This window comes from Carlito syrichta, unplaced genomic scaffold, assembly GCF_000164805.1.
Source record: "Carlito syrichta isolate Samal-C Ts95f unplaced genomic scaffold, Tarsius_syrichta-2.0.1 Scaffold307258, whole genome shotgun sequence".
NCBI lineage: Eukaryota > Metazoa > Chordata > Mammalia > Primates > Tarsiidae > Carlito > Carlito syrichta.
The window spans coordinates 432393-453616 of record NW_007251354.1 but is presented as its reverse complement, the minus strand read 5'-3'; the positions used below and the strand labels follow the sequence as shown (position 1 = coordinate 453616).

Sequence of the window (21224 nt, the reverse complement as noted above, 5' to 3'; positions counted from 1 at the left end):
GAGGACAATAAGCAACACAATAACACAGCATCTTCTTTGCCTCTCTAACACCTAGCACAGTGCCTAGAGCATGGTTATCATTCAACTTTCTTTTTTTTTAACTAAATAAAAGCAGATCATATTTACATTATAAAAATACATTAAAATGAATTAGTGTATAAATTGAAATTATGGTTGTGAAACCAAGTTATCAGTATCTAGGTAAAAATGAAATTTCAGGAACTTAAAATAATAAATGATAGTGATAGCATATGGGGGAAGCAGAGGCCAAAAAGAAAAGATGAGTTTTATGACATTGCCACTTGAAAAAAGCTATGTATTCTGCCTATGCTAGCTAGCTTAAAGAGCTTGTCTATACTTAAATATATATCTCAGCACAAAAATAACTAACCACAATATCTAATGAGTTGCTTCAGTGTATGACTATATAAGTTATAACCTGTAAAAAAAAAAATCATTAACCAGTAGAAAGCCCAGAAATTGCAAATATGGCCAAATGATTTTCAACAAGAGTACCAAGACTACACATGGGGAAAGGAGAGTCTCTTCAATAAGTCATGTTGGGAAAACTGGATACCTACATGCAGAAGCAAGAAGATGTACCCTTACCTTACATCATATAAAAATTAACTCTAAATGGATTAAAGACCTAAATGTAAGACCTCGAACTTACTCCTAGAATTAAACATGGGAGAAAAGCTTCAGAACATTGTATTTGGCAGTGATTTCTTGGATATAACAGCAAAAGCACAGACAACAAAGGCAAAAATAGACAAATGGGACTATACTAAATATAAACACTTCTGTGAATCAAAAGAAACAATCAAAAGAACAAAAAAGCAATGTATGGGATGGGAAAAATATTTGCAAATTGTATCTGATAAGGAGTTAATAGCCAGAATATATAAGAAATTTCTACAGCTCAGTAACAAAAATGTAAGTAACCAATTGAAAATGAACAAAGGACTTGAATAGACAATTTTCCAAAGATACACAAATGGCCAACAAACATATAAAAAGATGTGCAACATCACTAATCATAAGAAAAATGAAAACCACAAAGAGATATCACACTTTATATCTGTCCTCATGGCCACTATCAAAGGAACAGAAAATAAGTACTGACAAGGATACAGAGATATTGGAACCCTGTGCATTGTTGGTGGAAACGTAAAGTGATACATCCATTATGGAAGACAGTATGGAGACTTCTTACAAAATTAAAAATAGAATGACCATATGATCCAGCAATTCTACTATATCCAAAAGAATTGAAAGCACAATCTCAAAAATATAGTTGCACAATCGTGTTCATTGTAGCATCATTATAGAATAGCCAAGAGGTGGAAGAAACCCAAATGTCTGCTGACAGATGAATGGATAAAGAAAATGTGGGGATATATATATATGTATTCAATGGAATGTTATGCAGCCATAAAAAAAGAAGGAAATTGGCTGGACACATCGGCTTATGCCTGTAATTCCAGCACCTTGGGAGGCAGAGGTGAGAGGATTGCATGAGTCCAGGAGTTCAAGACCAGCCTGGGTAACATAGTCAGACTATGTCTCTACAAAAAAATTTTAAAAATTAGCCAGGCACGGTCACATGTGCCTGTAGTCCTCAGTTACTTGGAAGGCTGAAGTGGGAAGATTTCCTGAGCCCAGGAAGTCAAGGGTGCGGTGAGCCATGATTGTGCCACTGCACTCCAGCCTAGGTGACAGAATGAGTCCCCATGCAAAAAAAGAAATCCTGCCGTATGCTACAACATGGATTGAAGACATTATGTTAAGAAAAATAAGCAGTTAAAGGAAAAATACAGTATGATTCCACTGATATAAAGTATCTAAAATACTGTAGTCAAAATCATAGAAACAGAATGCAGAAAGGTGATTGACAAGGCCTGGGGAGAGGGAAAGAGGGGTAAATAGAGTTTAATGAGTATTCATTTCACTTTTGCCAGATGTGAATTCACAATGAGAATATATTTAACACTTAAAAATGGTTAAGATGATAAATCTAATGTTATATATATTTTTACATCAATTTTTAAAAGTCACTAAAGTGATATGGTATAGCTAGCTACTAATGTTTGTCCTGAGTCAACCTTTCTCATGACAGTCGTTACAGATGATAGCTTTTGCTATCATTTTCTTTGATTTTTTACTACTGTCCTAAAGCCCTGCCTTGCAAGAGCCAGTCAAGCTAACTGCATATCAAATTGTTAGCTGGACATAGTCACTCACGCCTGTAATCCCAGCACTATGGGAGGTGGAGGTGAGAGGATTACCTGAACCCAGGAGTTTGAGACCAATTTGGCGAGACCTCATCTCTACAATACATCAAAAATTTAACCAGGCGTGGTGGTACACACCTGAAGTTCCAGCTACTTGGAACGCTGAGGAGGAAGAATACCCTGAGCCCAGCAGGTCAAGGCTGCAGTGACCGTGAGCATGCCAATGCACTCCAGCCTGGGTGGCAGAGTGAGACTCCAACTCAAATAATATATAAATAAATAAGTGACAAATCAAATTGTTTTTCTTTTCTTTTTTTTTTTTTTTTTTAGGTTGGATTCTTACTCTGGCATGTTCACCACCACCATAGCCTCAACCCACTGGGCTCAGGCGATCCTTCCACCTCAGCCTTCCAAATAGCTGGAACTACAGGAACGCACCACCACCCTGGCAAATCTTTTTTTTTTTTTTTTAGTAGAGATAATGTCTCGCCAAGTTTCCCAGACTGGTCTTGAACCCCTGGGCTCAAGCAATCCTCTCACTTCTGCCTCCCAAAGTGCTGGGATTACAGGTGTGAGCCACCATGCCTAGCCAAGTTGTTTTTCTATTAGATGCAAAGAGATTTCTGAAGACCTCCAAAGCCATGGAGATAGCTTCTTTAAGTTCTCCTATGTAGAGCCAACCACAATTATACTTCCTTTCTAGAGTTATGCTTTTTTCTTTTGGTATTACGAGAACACAGCTCAGTGTAAACTTCCCCTTATTTCAGTCATTTTTAGAGTCATACTGGGAGGTAAGGTTAGTCTGAAATGGAGCTGAGAGTGGCTTCTTTCAGGGGCTAGGCAGGAAGGGAGAGCTCTTGGCCACTTGTTCCTCATTACCACCTGGGGTAGGAAGAGGCTTGCAGTGATCACCTCCATCAGAGATGTACCTCCTAATGCCTACACCTGGAGGGGCTGGTTCCAAATTTTATCCTCCATGCATGTGGGAAAGAATAAAGTGCCAATTTTTTTTTTTTTTGGTTTCATAAGAAAACAGATGTCAATTTAAATATTACTACCAGGGCAACACATTATTAGGTAAGACCTCTCCTCTCCCTCTCTCCTGTCCTCTCCATCTGGCTGTGTCACTCAGGCTGGTCTCAAACTCCTGGACTTGAGACCTCTGTCTCAGCTTCCCAAGAAGCTGGGATTACAGGCATGCACCATGACACCCAGCTTATTGTTTTATTAAATAAAATAAGTCAGACATTTTAGAAGATGAAGGTTATTTTCCAGACATACTAATCTCCAAAGTCCAATGATTTAAAAAATTACTTGAGCCGGGCTTGGTGGCTCAGCCTGTAATCCCGCGCCTTTGGGAGGCTGAGGTGAGTGGATTGCCTGAGCTCGCAGGTTCGAGACCCGCCTGGGCAGCGAGACCTCATCTCTACAATAAATCAAAAAAATCAGCCGAGCGTGGTAGCGCATGCCTGTAATTCCGGCTACTGGGAAGACTGAGGCGGAAGGATCGCCGGAGCCCAGCAGGTCGAGGCTGCGGTGGCCGGGAGCGGCCACTGCACTCGTCTGGGCGACAGAGTGAGACTCCCACTCAAAAAAATAAAAAAATAAAAAATTACTTTGTTAGGAATAACATTTGCTCACACCAATAATCCCAGCACTTGGGAAGCCAAGGGGAGAACTTTGCCTGAGCCTACAGGTTTGAGACTAGCCTGGGCAACTTGGTAAGACCTCATCTCTACAATAAATAAAAAAACTAGCCGGTGTGGTGACATGTGCCTGTAATTCCAGCTACTTGGAAGGCTAAGACGGAAGAATCGCCTGAGCCCAGCAGGTCGAGGCTGCAGTGTCCGAGTGTGCCACTGTACTCCAGCCTGGGTGACAGAATGAGACTCTAACTCAAAAAAAGAAAAAAGAAAGAAATACCATTTTCAAAGACAGGTTTAAGTTATAGAATATTATTAATATCTTGTTTTTTGCTGTAGCTTTGGGGGAAATGGGAATATTTTTCCTTTTTATCTAGTTGAAATGTGTTTTATTAGCAGTTAGAGAGGCTTATAGTTTGTTAGAAATGCCTATCTAATTTTCAAAGCAAAGAATTCCATTAGTTACTACTGACTAAGAATATGATTGGGTTATTAATATAAATGGAATAATACAATAGCACAATAACATTTGGAATGCTGTGTACTCAGTGTTTGACAGCTTTTAATTTTGTCATGTTATGGTAAAAACAAACAACCCCCCAAAACAAAACTATCACCAAAAAGAAAAGAAATATTAACACAAAAAGCTTAACATGCATAATCTCAAAAATAAGGACAATCCTTTTTAAGAAAGGATTTGGCAGTCTTACTGGGTATTGTCCTCATTTTGCTAATTTTGGTGTAGATCAGTAAAAATGCATCATAGATTGGCAAAAATCTGTTGACTGGAATTTGGTAACCACTGTTTTAGAATTTTAGAACAGAGCCTTAAGGAACCTTAAGTCTCAAATTTAAAGACTTGTATAAACAGTAATACCAGCTGGTTTAGATGTGTTGGTTCTCCAAACTGATTTTCTTATCTCTTATCATTCCATCCTGATGCCTTCTGCCATGGTCCAGGCTCTTGTCTGTTTACCAGCTCTTGTAAAAATGAGAAACATATTTCTTTTTACGTAAAAGAAATGGTGGCATGATGTTTTCAGGGACGGAGATGCCTTTCGTCTTTCTGTTGTAGCATCATTCAGAACATGCTAGCACGTAATGTTTTCCCTGAAATCTTCTTCATGGTCTAAGGTGGCTGATAGAGCTCCAAACATGACATTCACTTTCCAGGTAGCAGAAAGGAAGAAAGACAGAGAGCCAAAGGGCACCCCCTTTGCAGCCAAGCGAGTTCCCTTTAACCATCCTCCCCAGAATCCCACATAATAATTCTGCTCATAGCTCTATATCTGGCCACAAGGTAACTGGGAAATGTAGTCTTTGAGGTGGGTGATTATTCTCCTGAATTAAATTAGAATGATTTTACGAAGAAAGAAGAGAAGAATGGATATTGAGGGGCATCTAGTATTCTCTGCCATATGTGTTTATTAAACCATATATTTTTAATCCTTTTATATTTAACATTTTATTGTGGACATCTTTCATTTTCTCCAACTTAAGGACTTCATAGCATTCCATACATAAATATACCACTATTTAAACACTCATTCCCAAATACTCTCTTTTGAAACAGTTGGGCTAGTTTTGATTTTTGGTAATTATAAACAATACTATGGTGGTAATTCTTACGGCTAAATCTTATGGATCCTTAAAGTCCCTAAAAATGAAACCATTGAATCAAAGGGTATGTTTATTTTAAGGCTTCTAATACATATTTCCAAAATGTCTTCCAGTAAGATTTCCTACTAGCCTCGTTGAAAAATGCCAGAGGTTTATTCTTTTTTCCTCACTTAAAAAAACCCCCCAGAAAATATACTTAAGACACACAAAAAATAAAGAGTAATACAAAGCATAGGTTGTTTATATTTAATATTTGGTTAAACTGAGAGCCATTTAAAAAATTTCGATTGCTCAGATTTAACTGACTTTCTCCAAAGTAAACCTACTGAAATGAAGATAAGATTTTTGCCCTTAGGAATATGCATTTTGAGCAATGATAGAATTATTGAAATAGCATATAATCTCTTGAGGTTTAAAGATGTAATTATGAATGATAATCTTACTTTCAAAAAATTTGTTTTATAACTATAGCTGTTTGCATCTGAAAAGATAACAAGCAGTATCAGATAGTACATAGTGCACCTAGGCAGAATAGTTTTTAATCTTCCTGTTCTGAGAAATGGTAGGTTATTACGGCTTAAAATAGGCCATGAAGCTGTTGCCAGGGTAGGGATAGGGTAGAGTGGGTTGGGAGGGTTTTGAGCCAAAACTCATGTGATTATGCTGCTGTGAGAACTGTTTATATTTACATTGTTAATATTTGTTTTTTCCTCTCCAAGATTTGGTATAAGGGGAAAGAAGTTACGTTTTTCATCTTATACTCATAAAGCATCTTCCATTGCCAAATCCCCCAGCTTTTGTTCTATGGAAAGAGAAGAGGAAGACTGTATACTCTTCTCAGAAGGAATAATTGAGGAATACTTAGCATTTGACCACACAGATATGTGAGTATTGGGTCTTTTAAGTTTTTTATTCCCTTCCTGTTTTGTGTATTAGTATCTATTTTCTCTAAACTATGATACCAATATTATCTATAATTATATCTATCCCAGTTTCTGTTACTTCTCAGGTATCCAGAGTTCATGTTTTTAGTTACTGCTTCCATATACAGGGCTTCTTTGTGTCTTTGTGTATTTTATACCTTCACGCATCATTTGACCCTTCCTGAGATTAGAGATTTTACTTTATTTTGATGTGTTGATGTATTTATTTATTTATATTTTGAGTTGGAGTCTCACTCTGCCGCCCAGGCTAGAGTGCAGTGGCATGCTCAGGGCCACCGTAGCCTTGACCTGCTGGGCTCAGGTGATCCTTCCATCTCAACCTTCAAAGTAGCTGGAACTACAGGCATGTACCACCATGCCCGGCTAATGTTTTGATTTATTGTAGAGATGAGGTCTCACCAAGTTGCCCAAACTAATCTCGAACCCATGGATTCAGACAATCCTCTCACCTCAGGCTCCCAAAGTACTAGGATTACAGGCTTGAGCCACCGTGCCCGGCTGTATTTATTTTTTTGAGTTGGAGGTCTCACTTTGTTGCCCAGGCTGGAGTGCAGTGGCACAATCATGGCTCACTGCAGCCTCTACCTCCTGGAGTCTGGCCATCCTTCTGCCTCAGCCTCCCCGAGTAGCTGGAACTACAGGTGCATGCCACCACCTAGCTAATTAAAAAAATTTTTTTTGTAGAGATAAGGTCTCTCTATGTTGCCCAAGCTAGTCTCAAATTCCTGGGTTCAAGCAGTCCTCCTGCCTTGGCCTCCCAAAGTGTTGAAATTACAAGCGTGAGCCACCTTACCTGGCCAAGATTTTTTTTTTAAAGTCAGAATCTCACTCTGTCACCCAGGCTGGAGTGCAGTGACACACTCACGTCCACCATGGACTTGACCTGCTGGGTTCAAGCAATCCTTTTGCTTCAGCCTTCCAAGTAGCCACCACACCCGGCTAATTTTTTGATATATTGTAGAGAGGAGGTCTTGCCATGTTGCCCAGGCTCTGGCAGTCCTCTCACCTTCATCTACCAAAGTGCTGTGATTACAGGCATAAACCACGGTGCCTGGCTGATATTTTAAAATGTGGTGCTTGTTTTTTACATAGTTTGATTTTACCCTTTTGTGAATTGTCACCAGTAGGAACTCTGAAACCTTTCAAAAGAGTAGCTGAAGTGTTATGAAATTTGTTTATATAAACCCTGTTTGAAAAAGGTATATACAGGGATCACCGTCACAGCCCTGCAGTCTCTGCCGCTGAGTGGGTGGTTGGAAAGTCAGAGCCCTGCTGCACTCCTGGCCTCCTCTGTCAGCCTGGTGGCAGGAAGCACCTTCCCCGCAGAGACGACATCCATGCAAACTTGAAAAAGAAAAACAATTTCTTCCTACTAAGCCATGGTATATCAGCTGTACAGAAACACCACTTTGGGAAACAGCCTTTAGGAGAGCCTAGATGAGCTCAACAGATCACCTCCCAACTTGCCCTTGTACTTCAATTTGATAAGGCTATAAATTCAGCATTGGCTCAGAGGGTCAGGAACAGAGTCAATTTCAGGGACTCTCTAAATATGTACAGATTCTGTGATAATGTGTGGACTTTTGTATTGAATGATGTTGAATTCATAGAGGTGACAGAACTTATTAAAGTGGATAAAGTGAAGATTGTAACCTGTGATGGTAAAAATACTGGCTCCAATACTAAAGAATGAATAGGAAAAAAGTGACTTTTGTATGTCATCTTCTGTTATTATTCATCACTTTTTGAAGAGAGGCATAGAAGAGACTTTTAAAAAATTTATTCCAGCATTGCAGAAGAAATGACTACATTGTGCTATAGCAGAGAATTCCCATAGAAAGAAACTGATAACTCTGTAACCTCTTACGTTACCTTTATTATACAGCATGAAAAAAACATAACTTTTTTTTAATGACAGATCAAAAGTTGGTGCCTTCCTAAGAGCATTCTTTAATAAACTAATTTTAAAACTTGGAATAAAAAAAGAGAAAAAAACAGGTATATACAGTTTTTTTAAAAACTTATCCTTGGCATAGACTTTATAATTAATAATGTTTATATTTATTCTTATTGCATTAACAGTAGTCCTATGACATGGATTTCACTTACCTTCTTTACAGGATAGGTGAGAATCTGAGTGGTTAAATGATTTGTCTAAAGTAAAGCTAAAGTCAAAATTTTTTTATCTGATTCTAAGTCAGATGGGAAATTTTAAACATACTCCTTGCTACCCTTCTGAAACATTAACCTCTTAGACTATTCCTCTCAGCCTTTAAAAGTTCCAGAATTGATAGCAACACAGCACATCTGAAATGAATGAGAATTTCATTTTAGGCTGTGAGGTTGTGGTTAGGTCTAATAGTATCATGTCATAGAATTCTGGACTTTTCTTTCATATTTCCTGCTGATCCATGTTCACTCACGTGTACACTCAAATATACACAGTCCTTGTGCCAGTTAAACGTAAGTCAGATGTCTGTACGTAGCACTGAGCTAGAATGATAAGTAGGTTCTTTGGGTTTTCAAGGACTACCCCTTTCCTCTTTACTTCTCTCAGCCTGTGTCAGATTATTTCTTATCTTCTCTTTCTCCTCAAATCAAAGCTCTTCTCCCTTGGTTTAAGTTTATTAAATATGAATCTGATTTACCTAATTTAAAATATGATGTAAATGGCTGATAAGTGTCCCCAGGACGTCACTTTCCCTTTTTCCAACAGTTAACCCAAATGAATTTTTGGTTAATACAGGGTAGATTTTTAGAAAGTCAACCTTCACTTTAGAGATACCACTAAGATACCTTGTTGTAAAGTCAGGCCTAACGAATGTTCCTAATTGAGAAGTTGAAGTTTGAAAAATAAACCAAAAGACCTTTGGAAATTAGTATGTACAGTAATTTCAGCAAATTATTTTGGTACGACTGGAAAAAACATTTGGAAAAAAATAAGGTTTCCGTGAAAATTAATTTCACACACATAAAAAATGGAAATGTGACAAATGAAATCATGTAAGTTGACTGGGCGCAGTGGCTCATACCTATAATCCCAGCACTTTGGGAGGCCAAGGTGAGGGATTGCCTGAGCCCATGAGTTTGAGACCAGGCTAGGCAACTGGCGAGACCTCATCTCTACAATAAATCAAAAAAGTAGTGGGGTGTGGTGGCACATGCCTGTGGTTCCAGCTACTTGGAAGGCTGAGGCAGAAGGATCACCTGAGCCCAGGAGGTGGAGGCTGCAGTGACTGTGAGCATGCCACTGCACCCAACCTGGGCAACAGAGTGAGACTCCAACTCAAAAAAAACAAGACAATAAAATATGGAAAATTTTTAAAAATAATTTTGAATGGGGAAGGGCTTTTTCACCATAACATAAAAACTACACATCACATATGAAATTCTTAAATGATTGTGTAAAATGAAATTTCTGCATAGAAAAAACTCATAAAGTCAAAAAACAAATGACAAACTAGATAAAAATATTTGCAGTTCATTCATAGACAAAGAGTTGATTTCCTTAGCATGTACATCAGAGTAAGGAGAAGACTAAGGACAAAACAGGCAAAGGATATGAACAGTCAGTTCACATAAAAAGAAAATAGATTTTAAACATATGAAATGAAATTCAGCCTCATTTGAAATTAGGGATGCAAATTAAGACTATATGGAAATATTTTTATCTGTCAGACTGGCAGAGAACAAAACATAAAGATAATTCCTTCAATGTGTAACAGACATTCTTTCATCACTGGCTCATATGACCTCTTTAGAGGAAATTGGGTAATAGCTTTTCCATTGAAATGCATATCCCTTTAACTCAATAAGCCTATTTATAGGAATTTATCCTACAGATATAATCATCTATGAAACCAAAGAATTATGTACAAGGATATTAGTTGCGTGGTTGACTGTAAGAGCAAAAGATAGGTTGATCAATAAGGGTCTAGTTAGACATAGTATATCCAATGGAACATCCTGCAGCTATTTCTTAAGAAGCAGGTTAATATGTATTGAAGGGCCAAGATACATTGTCAAATAAAGAACAAGATGCAGTATAATGTACAATGCAACTATTTCTGTGGAATAGGGCATAATGTTTGTTTCTGGGGATGGGGACTGGGGGACAGAAATGGAGGAGACTTTTTTTTCACAGTATGTCCTTCTGTATACTTTGAATTTTTTTTATTACATGGATGTGTTATCTCTTCTAAAAAGAAATATAACTATAAATTCAATTAATACTAATTAGCTTACTCCCACATCTAATACCAGGCTAACTCTTCCTTGGGAAAGCAGAAAGGAGTCTGTAGCTACTCTGCTTAAGCCTCATCATACCCTTCTTTCCTGCTTACAGTTTTCTGCTTAACTCTTGAGACCTCTGCTGTCCAAGGGCTAACTTTCACTATAGAGGCCTGGAGATATTTCTACCTATCCTAAGCTAGTTCTAGAACCCATTTTGCCTTTGTTTATAGAATACATCTATCTTGGGTGAGCACATCTATCAGCTAGATTTTCCTCCCAGAGTTTCAGAGCTATTGATTTTCCCTGTCAGTGAAGCAGGGATAGGCTTGGCTAGCTGAGTTTCTAGGTTGCAGACACAAGGGTCTCCAGAAGAGCCTCAGAAGAGCTTCTGTGCTGTTTAGCTTCCCTCCTTTTTCTTTCCAGCCAATTACCAAATGTGTATGTAACTTAGTAAAGGTATAGTAATTGTAATAATTTATGTGAACTATTTCTCTAATGAATCATTGCCTCAAATAATTATGCAGCATAATCACAGTTCCATGCATTTCATTAAATGTATCACATTTATATTAATCTAAATTTTATCCAAGTACAACAAAAGATCCCTTCCTCCCTCCCTCCCTTCCTCCCTTCCTTTTTTTGAGACAGGGTCTCACTTTGTCACCTAGACTGAGTGCAATGGTGCCATCATGGCTCACTGCAACCTCAAACTCCTGAACTCAAGTGATTCTCCCTTCTCAGCCTCCTAAGTAGCTGGGACTGCAGGCGCGTGCCACCCCACCAGGCTAATTTTTTCATTTTTTTATGGAGACAGTGTCTCAAACTTCTGGCCTCACTCAATCCTCCTGCTTCAGCCTCCCAAAGTGCTGGCATTACAAGTGAGATCCACTGTCCCTGGCCAGTTTCTGTATGCATAATTGCCATAGCTGATTGCTCAATTGACAATGCTCATCTATTTAAAGCTAAAAAATGCTTTGGCCGGGCTCGGTGGCTCAGCCTGTAATCCCGCGCTTTGGGAGGCCGAGGTGAGTGGATTGCCTGAGCCCGCGGGTTCGAGACCTGCCCGAGCAACTTGGCGAGACCTCATCTCTACAATAAATAAAAAATTAGTTGGGCATGGTAGCGCACACCTGTAGTTCCGGCTACTTGGAAGGCTGAGGCGGAAGGGTCGCTGGAGCCAGCAGGTCAAGGTTGCAGTGTCTGGGAGTGTGCCATTGCACTCCAGTCTAGGTGACGGAGTGTGACTCCAACTCAAAAAAAGCTAAAAAATGTTCTCAGCCTTCTTTGTTTTTTTTTTTGAGTTGGAGTCTCACCGTCGCCCAGACTGGAGTGCAGTGGCCGCTCCCGGGTCTCCAGTGATCCTTCCGCCTCAGGCTTCCGAGTAGCCGGAATTACAGGCACGCACTACCTTGCCCGGCTAATTTTTTGATTTATTGTAGAGATGAGGTCTCGCCTGCCCAGGCGGGTCTCGAACCCGCGGGCTCGGGCAATCCACTCACCTCAGCCTCCCAAAGGCACGGGATTACAGGCTGAGCCACCGAACCCGGCTTCAGCCTTCTTTTTATTCTGCTTTTTTGTGGGGTGGGGTGGAGGTAAAAAGGGAAATGCATCATCCTCTGTTAAGAACTCTCTTAGTTCACAAGACAGCTTCATACATGTGCTACATACATTGGGCAAGGAGGAAAGCAGGGTGGGGAGGGAGGCATCTATTTCACTCCTAACAAGCACAAAGTTCAGTGTTAGACACTCAGGAAAGAGTAATCATGAAGTCTTTACCTCTTGCTTCTGTTACAGGGAAGAGGGATTTCATGGAAGGAAATCAGAAGCAGCTACAGAGAAACAGAAATTAGGGTATCCTCCCATTGCTCCATTTTACTGCATGAAAGAGGACGTCCTTGCTTATGTGTTTGATAACGTGTGGAGCAAGGTTGTGAGCTGTATGGAGCAGCTGACACGTAATCACTGGGAGGGATTTGCTTCTGGTAAGGATCTTTGTGAAAACAATGTAAAAATAATTGTTATGTTTTCCTAGTCCATTAGATTATATGCTTTATAAGTTCTAAAGGTAGACATGAGAGAGGAAAAACCCAAGTGTTTTTTTTCGTGTTCTCACATACCACAACACATCTGACACAATGCATAGGACTTTCCCTTTACAGCCTAGGCAATTCTAACACCAGATTCTCCAGCAGACACCAGTGAGTTGGCCTATATAAAATTCAGTTCAATTCTGATACTTTCTGCCTGGACATATCATTAAATCCCACAGGTTAAGGGTTCAGTCCCACAAGACCGCTCCACTTCATATGCCAGTGGTAAGCCGCAAGTTGTGACATGTGCTCCTGTGCTTCTGAGTGACAGCTGTTAATCAGGGCCCTCTGAACCCAGTCCTTTAGGGTTTTTATAAAGGTTTCAGTTTTGGATTTTTTTGTAGGCATGATTGATTAAATCATTGGCCATCACTGATAAACTCAACTTTCAATTCTTTGCCCTATCCAGAGGCTGAGGGGTAGGGCTGCCAAACTGAAAAAGTTCCCACCTTCTAATTACATGGTTGGGTCTCCTGCCAGTCACCCTTCCACCCCATTCTGAGACTATCTAGGAGCCCCTAACCACCAGTCATCTTACTAGTATACAAAAACACACAATACTTTGGATATTACAAGAGTTTTAAGAGTTGTGTGCCAGGAACCATGGGCAGTGACCAAACATATATTTATTATTATAATATTACAGTGGGTCTCATTCATATTTGTATTTCCCACAGAAACTAACAGGTATTTAGTAAATATTTGAGAATGAGTATAAAAATAACAAGTTCTCGTCTATGATGGTTAGACAGCTTGTACTTTCTCTTTGAGTATAATGATTTATGAGGAAAAACCATGTGTAGGTGGCATATGTTTTTTAAACTACTTTACCAAAGAATAATTTATAAACAGTAGACTCACATTTTAAGTATATAATTTGGCAAGTTCTGCCCTATGTACACAGCCATGAAATCATCACTGCAGTCGATATAGTGCACATAAGTATCACCCCTAAAAGTTTATGCCCTTTACAATCCTTCCTTCGTGCCCCTGCCCAGGCCCCCATCTCCAAAATGATCGTTATGCTGAGTGAAAGAAACCAGACAAAAAAGAAAGCTATCTGCTTTCTGTCACTATGAACTAGTTTGTATTTATAGAGTTTCATGTGGATGGAATCAGATGATTTGTACTCTTTGTCTGGCTTCTTCCACCCAGCATAATGATTTTGAGATTCATTTGTGCCACTGTGTATATCAATAATTTATTCCTTTTTATTTCAGAATAGTATTTCATTGTACCACAAGTTGTTTATTCATCCATCTGTTGATGGACATTTGGATTGTTTTAAGCTTTGGGTATTAACGTGTAAATCTGTTATGAGCACTAATGTACAAGAATTTGAGGGCACATATTCATTTCCTCTTGGATAAATTCCTAATAGCGGAATGGTTAGGTTACATGGTTAGATATATATTTCACTTGTTAAGAATTGATTATATAGATTTTTTTCTATGCTGCTTAACAAATTATCATAAACAATGGCTTCAAACAACACATATTCATTACCTCACACAATTGTGAATCAGAAGTCCAGGAACAGTTGCGCTAATTCCTTGCTTAGGGTTTCACAAAGCTGTGATCAAGGTGTTGGCCAGGGCTGGCTTCTCAACCAGGAAGGAGCCATTTCCCCTTTCATGTATTCTTGGAAGCATTCAATTCCTTGTAGCTGCAGTATTCACAGCAGCTTTATTATTCAAAGCCAGCAAGAAAGACTAAGAGCTAGTCAACTACCAAGACAGAGCCTGTATAATATAACATGATCGTGGGGAAAACATCCCATCATCTTTTTACCATTAGCTATTGGTAAGTCACAAGTCCTGTTCACACTCAAAGAGAGGGGACTACACATAGGCACGAACACTAAGGGGTGGGGATCACACAGAGGCCACCGCAGAGTCTGTCCACCACAGTCTTCCTTCTGATTCCAGTAATTCAGTCTCCTACAGCAAAATACATTCCTTCCCAAGGTTTCTAAGAGTCTCATCCCATTGTAGCATCAGCTCAAAAGTCCAAAACCGTATCATCAAAATCAGATCTTGGTGTGGATGATGTTCCCTGATATACTCCATGTAGTACAACTCCAGGAACACAATTTCTCTTCATCTGTAGGCCTGTGAAAGTAAGGAACGTATGTCTGACCACCCAACATACCATAGTGGGACAGGAAAAGGACAACAGTTAACAGACATTACAGTTAAAAGGAGTTGAATGGAAGCTCAGAATTGAGTTCATAGCAAAGCTGAAATCCAGCTGCATGAATACTGGGAATTCCTTGATTAAGTTTCATGATGGCGGGGGGAAGGGAGGGAATAATGAATAATCCTCTGCAGCTCTCTGCTGTATCTTCTGGGCTCCTGGCTTTACCCTCTGAGTCATCCTTTCTTTTTTCATGAAAGGTAGCATGTGTTTGCAGCTAAGTAGTTTTATTAGGCTGCTGCTTAGTAGAACTGGGGGCCTAACAACTTTCTTTCATTTTGTCCTTGCTCTGTCCCTTTAGTCCAAATAAGCAGTGTTTCTGCTGAAATAATTTTCTCAAAAACTTTGGCTTTCCTGTGGATATCAGTGGGGTTCACCACTTTAGACAAAAGCTACACCCTAAGATATTTTCAGATAATTTATCCTCTATCTTGGCCTTCTGCTTGGATGACTGAGGGACAATGTCCTTAAGCTTCCTAAAGGCTCTATGGTTTGATGAAGGTCTTTGAGATATTCTCTTAATCTCTTGAAAGGGTCCTTTGTGTGAGTGAATATGCAACCTTTTGCTCTTTCTGTGGTATTAATAGAAGGTATAGTCATATCCTTTTTTTTCTAGACCACTGTCTAGAAAATTAACATCTTTTGCCTTCTAGAGAGCCTAGACATTTCTAAAACATCAAGTCATGGTTTCTTTTCTTTTTTGAGTTGGAGTCTCACTCTGTCACCCAGGCTGGAGTGCAGTGGCATGCTCACGCCACCGCAGCCTCGACCTGCTGGGCTCAGGTGATCCTTCCACCTCAGTCTTCCAAGAAGCTAGAACTACAGGCATGCGCCACCACACCTGGCTAATTCATGGTTTCTTTTTGCTTGACTGTTTTTCCCTCAATTTATCTTTCCCATCTTGCATTTTACAAGCAGGAAGAAAAAAATGAGGCACTATGTGATTTAAACCACTTTCAACATGTGATTAGAAGATCATCACTTACAAATTATGCTTTCTGCTTGACTACAGGAAACCATTTCACTAAGCTTTCTGCCACCAAATAACAAACATCTCCCTTCCTCCAGTTGCCAGTAACATGTTCCTTGTTTCCTTCTGAGTTCTCCCCTGCAGCATCCTTCAAGTCTTGATTTCTTTTCTTTCTTTTTTTTTTGAGTCGGAGTCTCACTCTGTCACCCAGGCTGGAATGCAGTGGCATACTCACGGCCATCACAGCCTCAACCTACTGGGTGTCGGCGATCCTTCCGCCTCAGCCTCCCAAGTAGCTGGAATTACAGGCGTGCGCCATCATGCCCAGATAATATTTTTTTATTATTTATTATAGAGATGAAGTCTCGCCAAGTTGCTCAGGCTGGTCTTGAACCTGTGGGCACAGGCAGTCCTCTTGCCCCCACTTCCCAAAGTGCTGGGATTACAGGCATGAGCCACCACATCCGGCTCAAGTCTGGATTTCTACTGTCAGTCTGTTCAAGGCAATTTATGCATTCTCTATCATGCTTCTCAAAATTCTTCCAGCCTCAATAAAAAATTTGTCAACTGTGGTAGCATGTGTCTGTAGTCCCAGCTACTCAGGAAACTGAGGCAGAAGGATTGTCTGAGCCAGGAGGTCAAGGCTGCAGTGAGCTGTGATCATGCCACTGTACTTCAGCCTGGGTGACAGAGACCCTGACTCAAAAAGAAAAATTCTTCCAGCCTCTATCAATGAACAATTGAAAATGAAATTAAGAAAACAGTTCATTTACAGTAGCATCGAGAAGAATACAATACTTAGGAATAAATGTAACCAAGGAAGTACAAGGCTTGTACACTAAAAGCTATAAAATACTATACAAAGAAATTAGGGAAGACCTAAAAAAATGGACAGACATCCATTCATAGACTGGAATACTTAATATCGTTTAAGATGGTGATATCACCAAATGGAGCTACAGGTTCAGTGCAGTCCTTATCAAAATTCCCCCTGCCTTTTTTGCAGAAATGGGCAAGCTGATCCTGAAATTTACACGGAAATATAAGAAACCCTGAATAACCAAAACAACACTTTTTTTAAATAAAATTTTTATTTTAAATATGTGGAGTACAATTAAGGGTTAGGTATACAAATGCAAAACAACATTTTAAAAGAACAAAGTTAAAGGACTGGATCACAGGAAGTCTACAACTACAACTTTACTAGATAACACCAAATTGTTCAAACTGATTATGCTAGTTTCCATGCCCATCAGTAGGATATGAGTTCCTATGTTTACAGCCTCATTAATACTTTTCTTTTTTGTTTGTTTGTTTTGTTTTGTTTTGTTTTGTTTTGAGTTGGAGTCTCACTCTGTCACAACCTCGACCTGCTGGGCTCCGGCGATCCTTCCACCTCAGCCTTCCAAGTAGCTGGAACTACAGGCGCGCGCTACCACGCCTGGCTAATTTTTTTGATTTATTTTAGAGATGAGGTCTCGCCAAGTTGGCCAGGCAGGTCTCCAACCCACAGGCTCAGGCAGTTCACGCACCTCGGCCTCCCAAAGCACGGGATTACAGGCTGAGCCTCTGAGCCCAGCCAATACTTTTCTTGATTTTAAAGTTTTGTGTCAGTGTGTAAAAAGGTATTTTCCTTTGGTTTTATCTCCATTTCAGGATTAAAGTATAATTTTCGTACAGTACAATTCACCTTTTTTAGTGTTTAGTTCATATTTTACACCTTGTTTCTCTGAATTCATGGTAATTTCTTCAAGTTTACTATTTCTGCTGAGTTTTAAATTTTAGTTAATTTTAGTTCTCTTTGTAGTTTTATTGTGTTCTTTTTCAAATATGCTCGGGCCATTAAAAAATTTTTTTTTAAAGACAGCGTCTTGCTCCACCACTCAGGCTGGAGTGCAATGGCACGAACACAGTTCACTGTAACCTTGAATTCCTGGGCTCAAGCAATCCACCTTGAGTAGCTAGGAGTACATGTGTGTGCTGCCATACCTGGCTAATTTTTTTTGCTTTTTGTAGAGATGGGGGTCTCACTGTGTTGCCTAGGCTGTTCTTGAACTCTTGGCCTCAAGTGATTCTCCCACCTTAGCCTCCCAAATCTCTGGTCTTGTGCCTCCCTTGGTTATTTATTTATTTATTTTTGAGTTGAAGTCTCACTCTGTCACTGAGGCTGGAGTGCAGCGGCACCTTCACAGCCACCGCAGCCTCGAACTGCTGGGCTCAGGTGATTCTTCTGCCTCAGCCTTCCAAGTAGCTGGAACTACAGGCACACTCCACCACACCCAACTAATTTTCTGATTTATTGTAGAGATGAGGTCTCACCAACTTGCCCAGACTGGTCTCGAATCCATGAGCTCAGGCAGTCCTCTTATCTCGACCTCCCCAAGTGCTGGGATTATAGACGTGAGGCTCGGCGCCTGGCCCTGCTTGGTTATTTTTATATTTTGCTTTTAGTCATATTTTCAGTTGCTTGTTTGGTTTTACCTTCTATGTTAATTTCAATTTCTAGTCTTTGCTCATCTGATTGTGCTGTTTCTACTTGCTCTTTTTCAGTGTGCCTTGTTTCTTTGTGGATCATTTGACTTCTAATAGTGGTTTCTCTTAATTTTACCTGTAGTAATTAAGGTCTGAATTAAAGAAGGCTCCCTTAAAGCTACATTGTCCAGTGGAGTAGTCACTAGCCATATGTGGCCATTTAAGTTTAAACTAAATTCAACTAAATTAAAAATGCATTTCCTCACTCACTAGCCACATTTTAAGTGCTCTAGAGCCACATGTGGGTAGAGGCTTGTCCACTAAACAACACAGATGTAAAGCACTACCATCAACTCCAGAGGTTTTGCTAGACAGCTTTGCTCTGGAGATCTTTGCTTTTCTTTCTGCCAGGTAGGCACCACCAGACTGGGAAGCTTTTTTTTTTAAATTTTCTATTACCTGGTGGTGATGAGAGGAAACCACTTTTAACTGCTCTTCGTTTGAGGGTTTTTTGAATCATGCAGGCGGTATGAAGTTGGGCTGCAAAGATTAGTGAAGCCTTATTTGAGATGATGAAGTTTCAAGGGAGATTTTTGCACAGTACTGTTACTATGGGGCAGAAGATATTCATGAATAATAGATTCTATTTCTTTGCCCAGATGATGAGAGTAATGTTGCAGTCACCAGACCAGGTTCAGAAAGTTCCTGTGTGCTGAGTGAACCACACCCTTTGGTGTTACCACGAGTGCCACAGTCTAAAGTGTCCATCACCTCAAATCCGGTAAGCCCCAGAAGGATTATTGGAGACCCCGAAGCTCGTCTCGCCAGAGGAAATTTGCTACAAGTTGTTGCCTTGATTGTATAATTTCTGACTTTTTTTTTCAGTAGTTATGTCTATCATGATAATCCAGTGGCTATTTGCATTGACCAGCTTCAGTTTAAAATATTAATAGCAAATTAGAGTTGATAAATAATTCTCAGTTAACTCTTTTGAAGAGGCATCAATAAATTGTACAATCTAGAATCAACTATGTAGGCAGCCTAAGTCTGTTTTGGGAAGAATGGAGACTACCCTTGTAATGAAAAGCGGGAATAATCTCAGATTTTCTATGACCGTAACATTGTCCTTTGAACTCCTTCTTTTTAATTTTTTTCCATCCTTTTTCTCTTAACTTGGCCTGTTCTGGTTTTTGTTTTGTTTTGTTTTTCTTCTGGTTTGAGAGATGGAATCTCACTATGTTCCCTAGGCTGGTCTTGAACTCCTGGGCACAAATGATCCTCCCACCTCAGCCTCCCAAGTAGCTGGGATCACAAGCATGAACTACTGCACCTGACCTGTTTTTGTTTTTTAATACTTAAATCTGTTGACTTTTTTGCCTTTTGGATGCTTAGTACTCATAACCCGGGTGTAAAAATCAAAACAAAGCAAAGAGAAAACCTGTTTCTTTTCTTTTTTTTAAATTGGAAAATACAGTTTATTTAGAAAGTAAATTAGAGATGAAGAGAGAGAGGAGATTCACCTCCTCAGAGTTGGGGAGGGTCCCAAAACCAAGAAACATGGTAGCCATAGCTCCAAGAGTCACATAGGCTGGGTGCAGTGGCTCATGCCTATAATCCCAGCACTTTGGGAGGCCAAGGTGAAAGGATTGCCTGAGCCCATCGGTTCGAGACTAGCCTGGGTAACTTGGCAAGACCTCATCTCTACAATAAAAAAAATTAGCTGGATATGATGGCGTGTGCTCATCCAGCTACTTGGAAGACTGAGGTGAAAGAATCACCTGAGCCCAACAGGCCGAGGCTGTGGTGGCCATGAGCATGCCATTGCACTCCAGCCTGGGCAACAGAATGAGACACCAACTTAAAAAAAAAAAAGAGTCACATAGACACACCAGAGTTTAACAAAGCAATGGCTGAGAAAACCTGTTTCAAGTAAGTTGTGAACAACACAAAGATGGCATTCCTTGCAGTAGACTGATGAGCTTGGTCTTGTCCCTGTGTAATGATTTATGTAGCCACGTTTCCCATAGGACAGTTTCCTAGTGTTGCTTGTGGCAAAAAAGGGGGGTGGGGGAAGGGAAGGGGAGGTGGGATGAGAGAGAAAAAGGATTCTAATCCTTGAGCCATGCTCGTCAACCCTGGGTGTGACTGCCAGATTTGGTCATTCGCTTTGTTGGTCTATTGGCCAGATATTGTGTAGCTGGATTTACAAAAGGGATATTTAAAAATAAAATCAGCAAGTCTTGGGATGAGCCAGGCAAACTACTGCTTCTTTGGTGGTGATGAAGCACTTCTGCATGTTAAACTGGATTGGCTGTGGTTTAGGTAGCCTAAGTCCTGAACAGTCAACTGGGTGGTTCTGGTTGTTCATGACCAAAGTAAGGAGAGGAGCGAATTCAGACATTCTTGGAAGAGGAAGGAAAGTACATTCTGTAGCAGAGGAGCAAATGGCCAGGAAAGGCACTAAACTGACAACCTGAGAAAATAAGCAAGATTTAAGGGTGGCAATATCAATCTAAGTAAGATTAAGTCCTGCTAAGATGAGAACAAGTAAGATAAATTCCTAAGTGGGATTTAGGTTGTCATTGAGAGTTGACTGCTCCAGGGGGTAGTAGAAGAGAAAGAATAGTTTGTGTAGAGTACAGGATTGTATGATGATGAAAGAGATTAAATTAGAGTTTATCCTTATTTTTTTCTATTATTGTTCCTTATTGTATTTGTGAGCTTTCTTTTTTTAAGACTTTCTTTTCTGTTGTAATGTAAACTAATAATAATAAAGGTCCTCTCTCCCTTGTGAGAGTGGTTGTTAATTGCTTTCATCCAGG

At 39.8% G+C, this 21224-nt stretch overlaps 1 protein-coding gene and 1 pseudogene across 3 annotated transcripts in view; both read left to right on the top strand.

Moving 5' to 3' along the window:
* FAM149B1 (family with sequence similarity 149 member B1) overlaps window positions 1-21224 on the top strand; it is a 63853-nt gene that overhangs the window by 29636 nt on the left and 12993 nt on the right. For all 3 annotated transcript variants that reach the window (XM_008064283.2, XM_008064285.2, XM_008064284.2), the window contains exons 6-8: window positions 6217-6381; window positions 12469-12656; window positions 19062-19183. In XM_008064283.2, the coding sequence (XP_008062474.1) occupies window positions 6217-6381; window positions 12469-12656; window positions 19062-19183 (475 nt within the window). The remainder of the gene's footprint in view (window positions 1-6216; window positions 6382-12468; window positions 12657-19061; window positions 19184-21224) is intronic.
* Window positions 7821-8413, top strand: LOC103266649 (annotated as a pseudogene).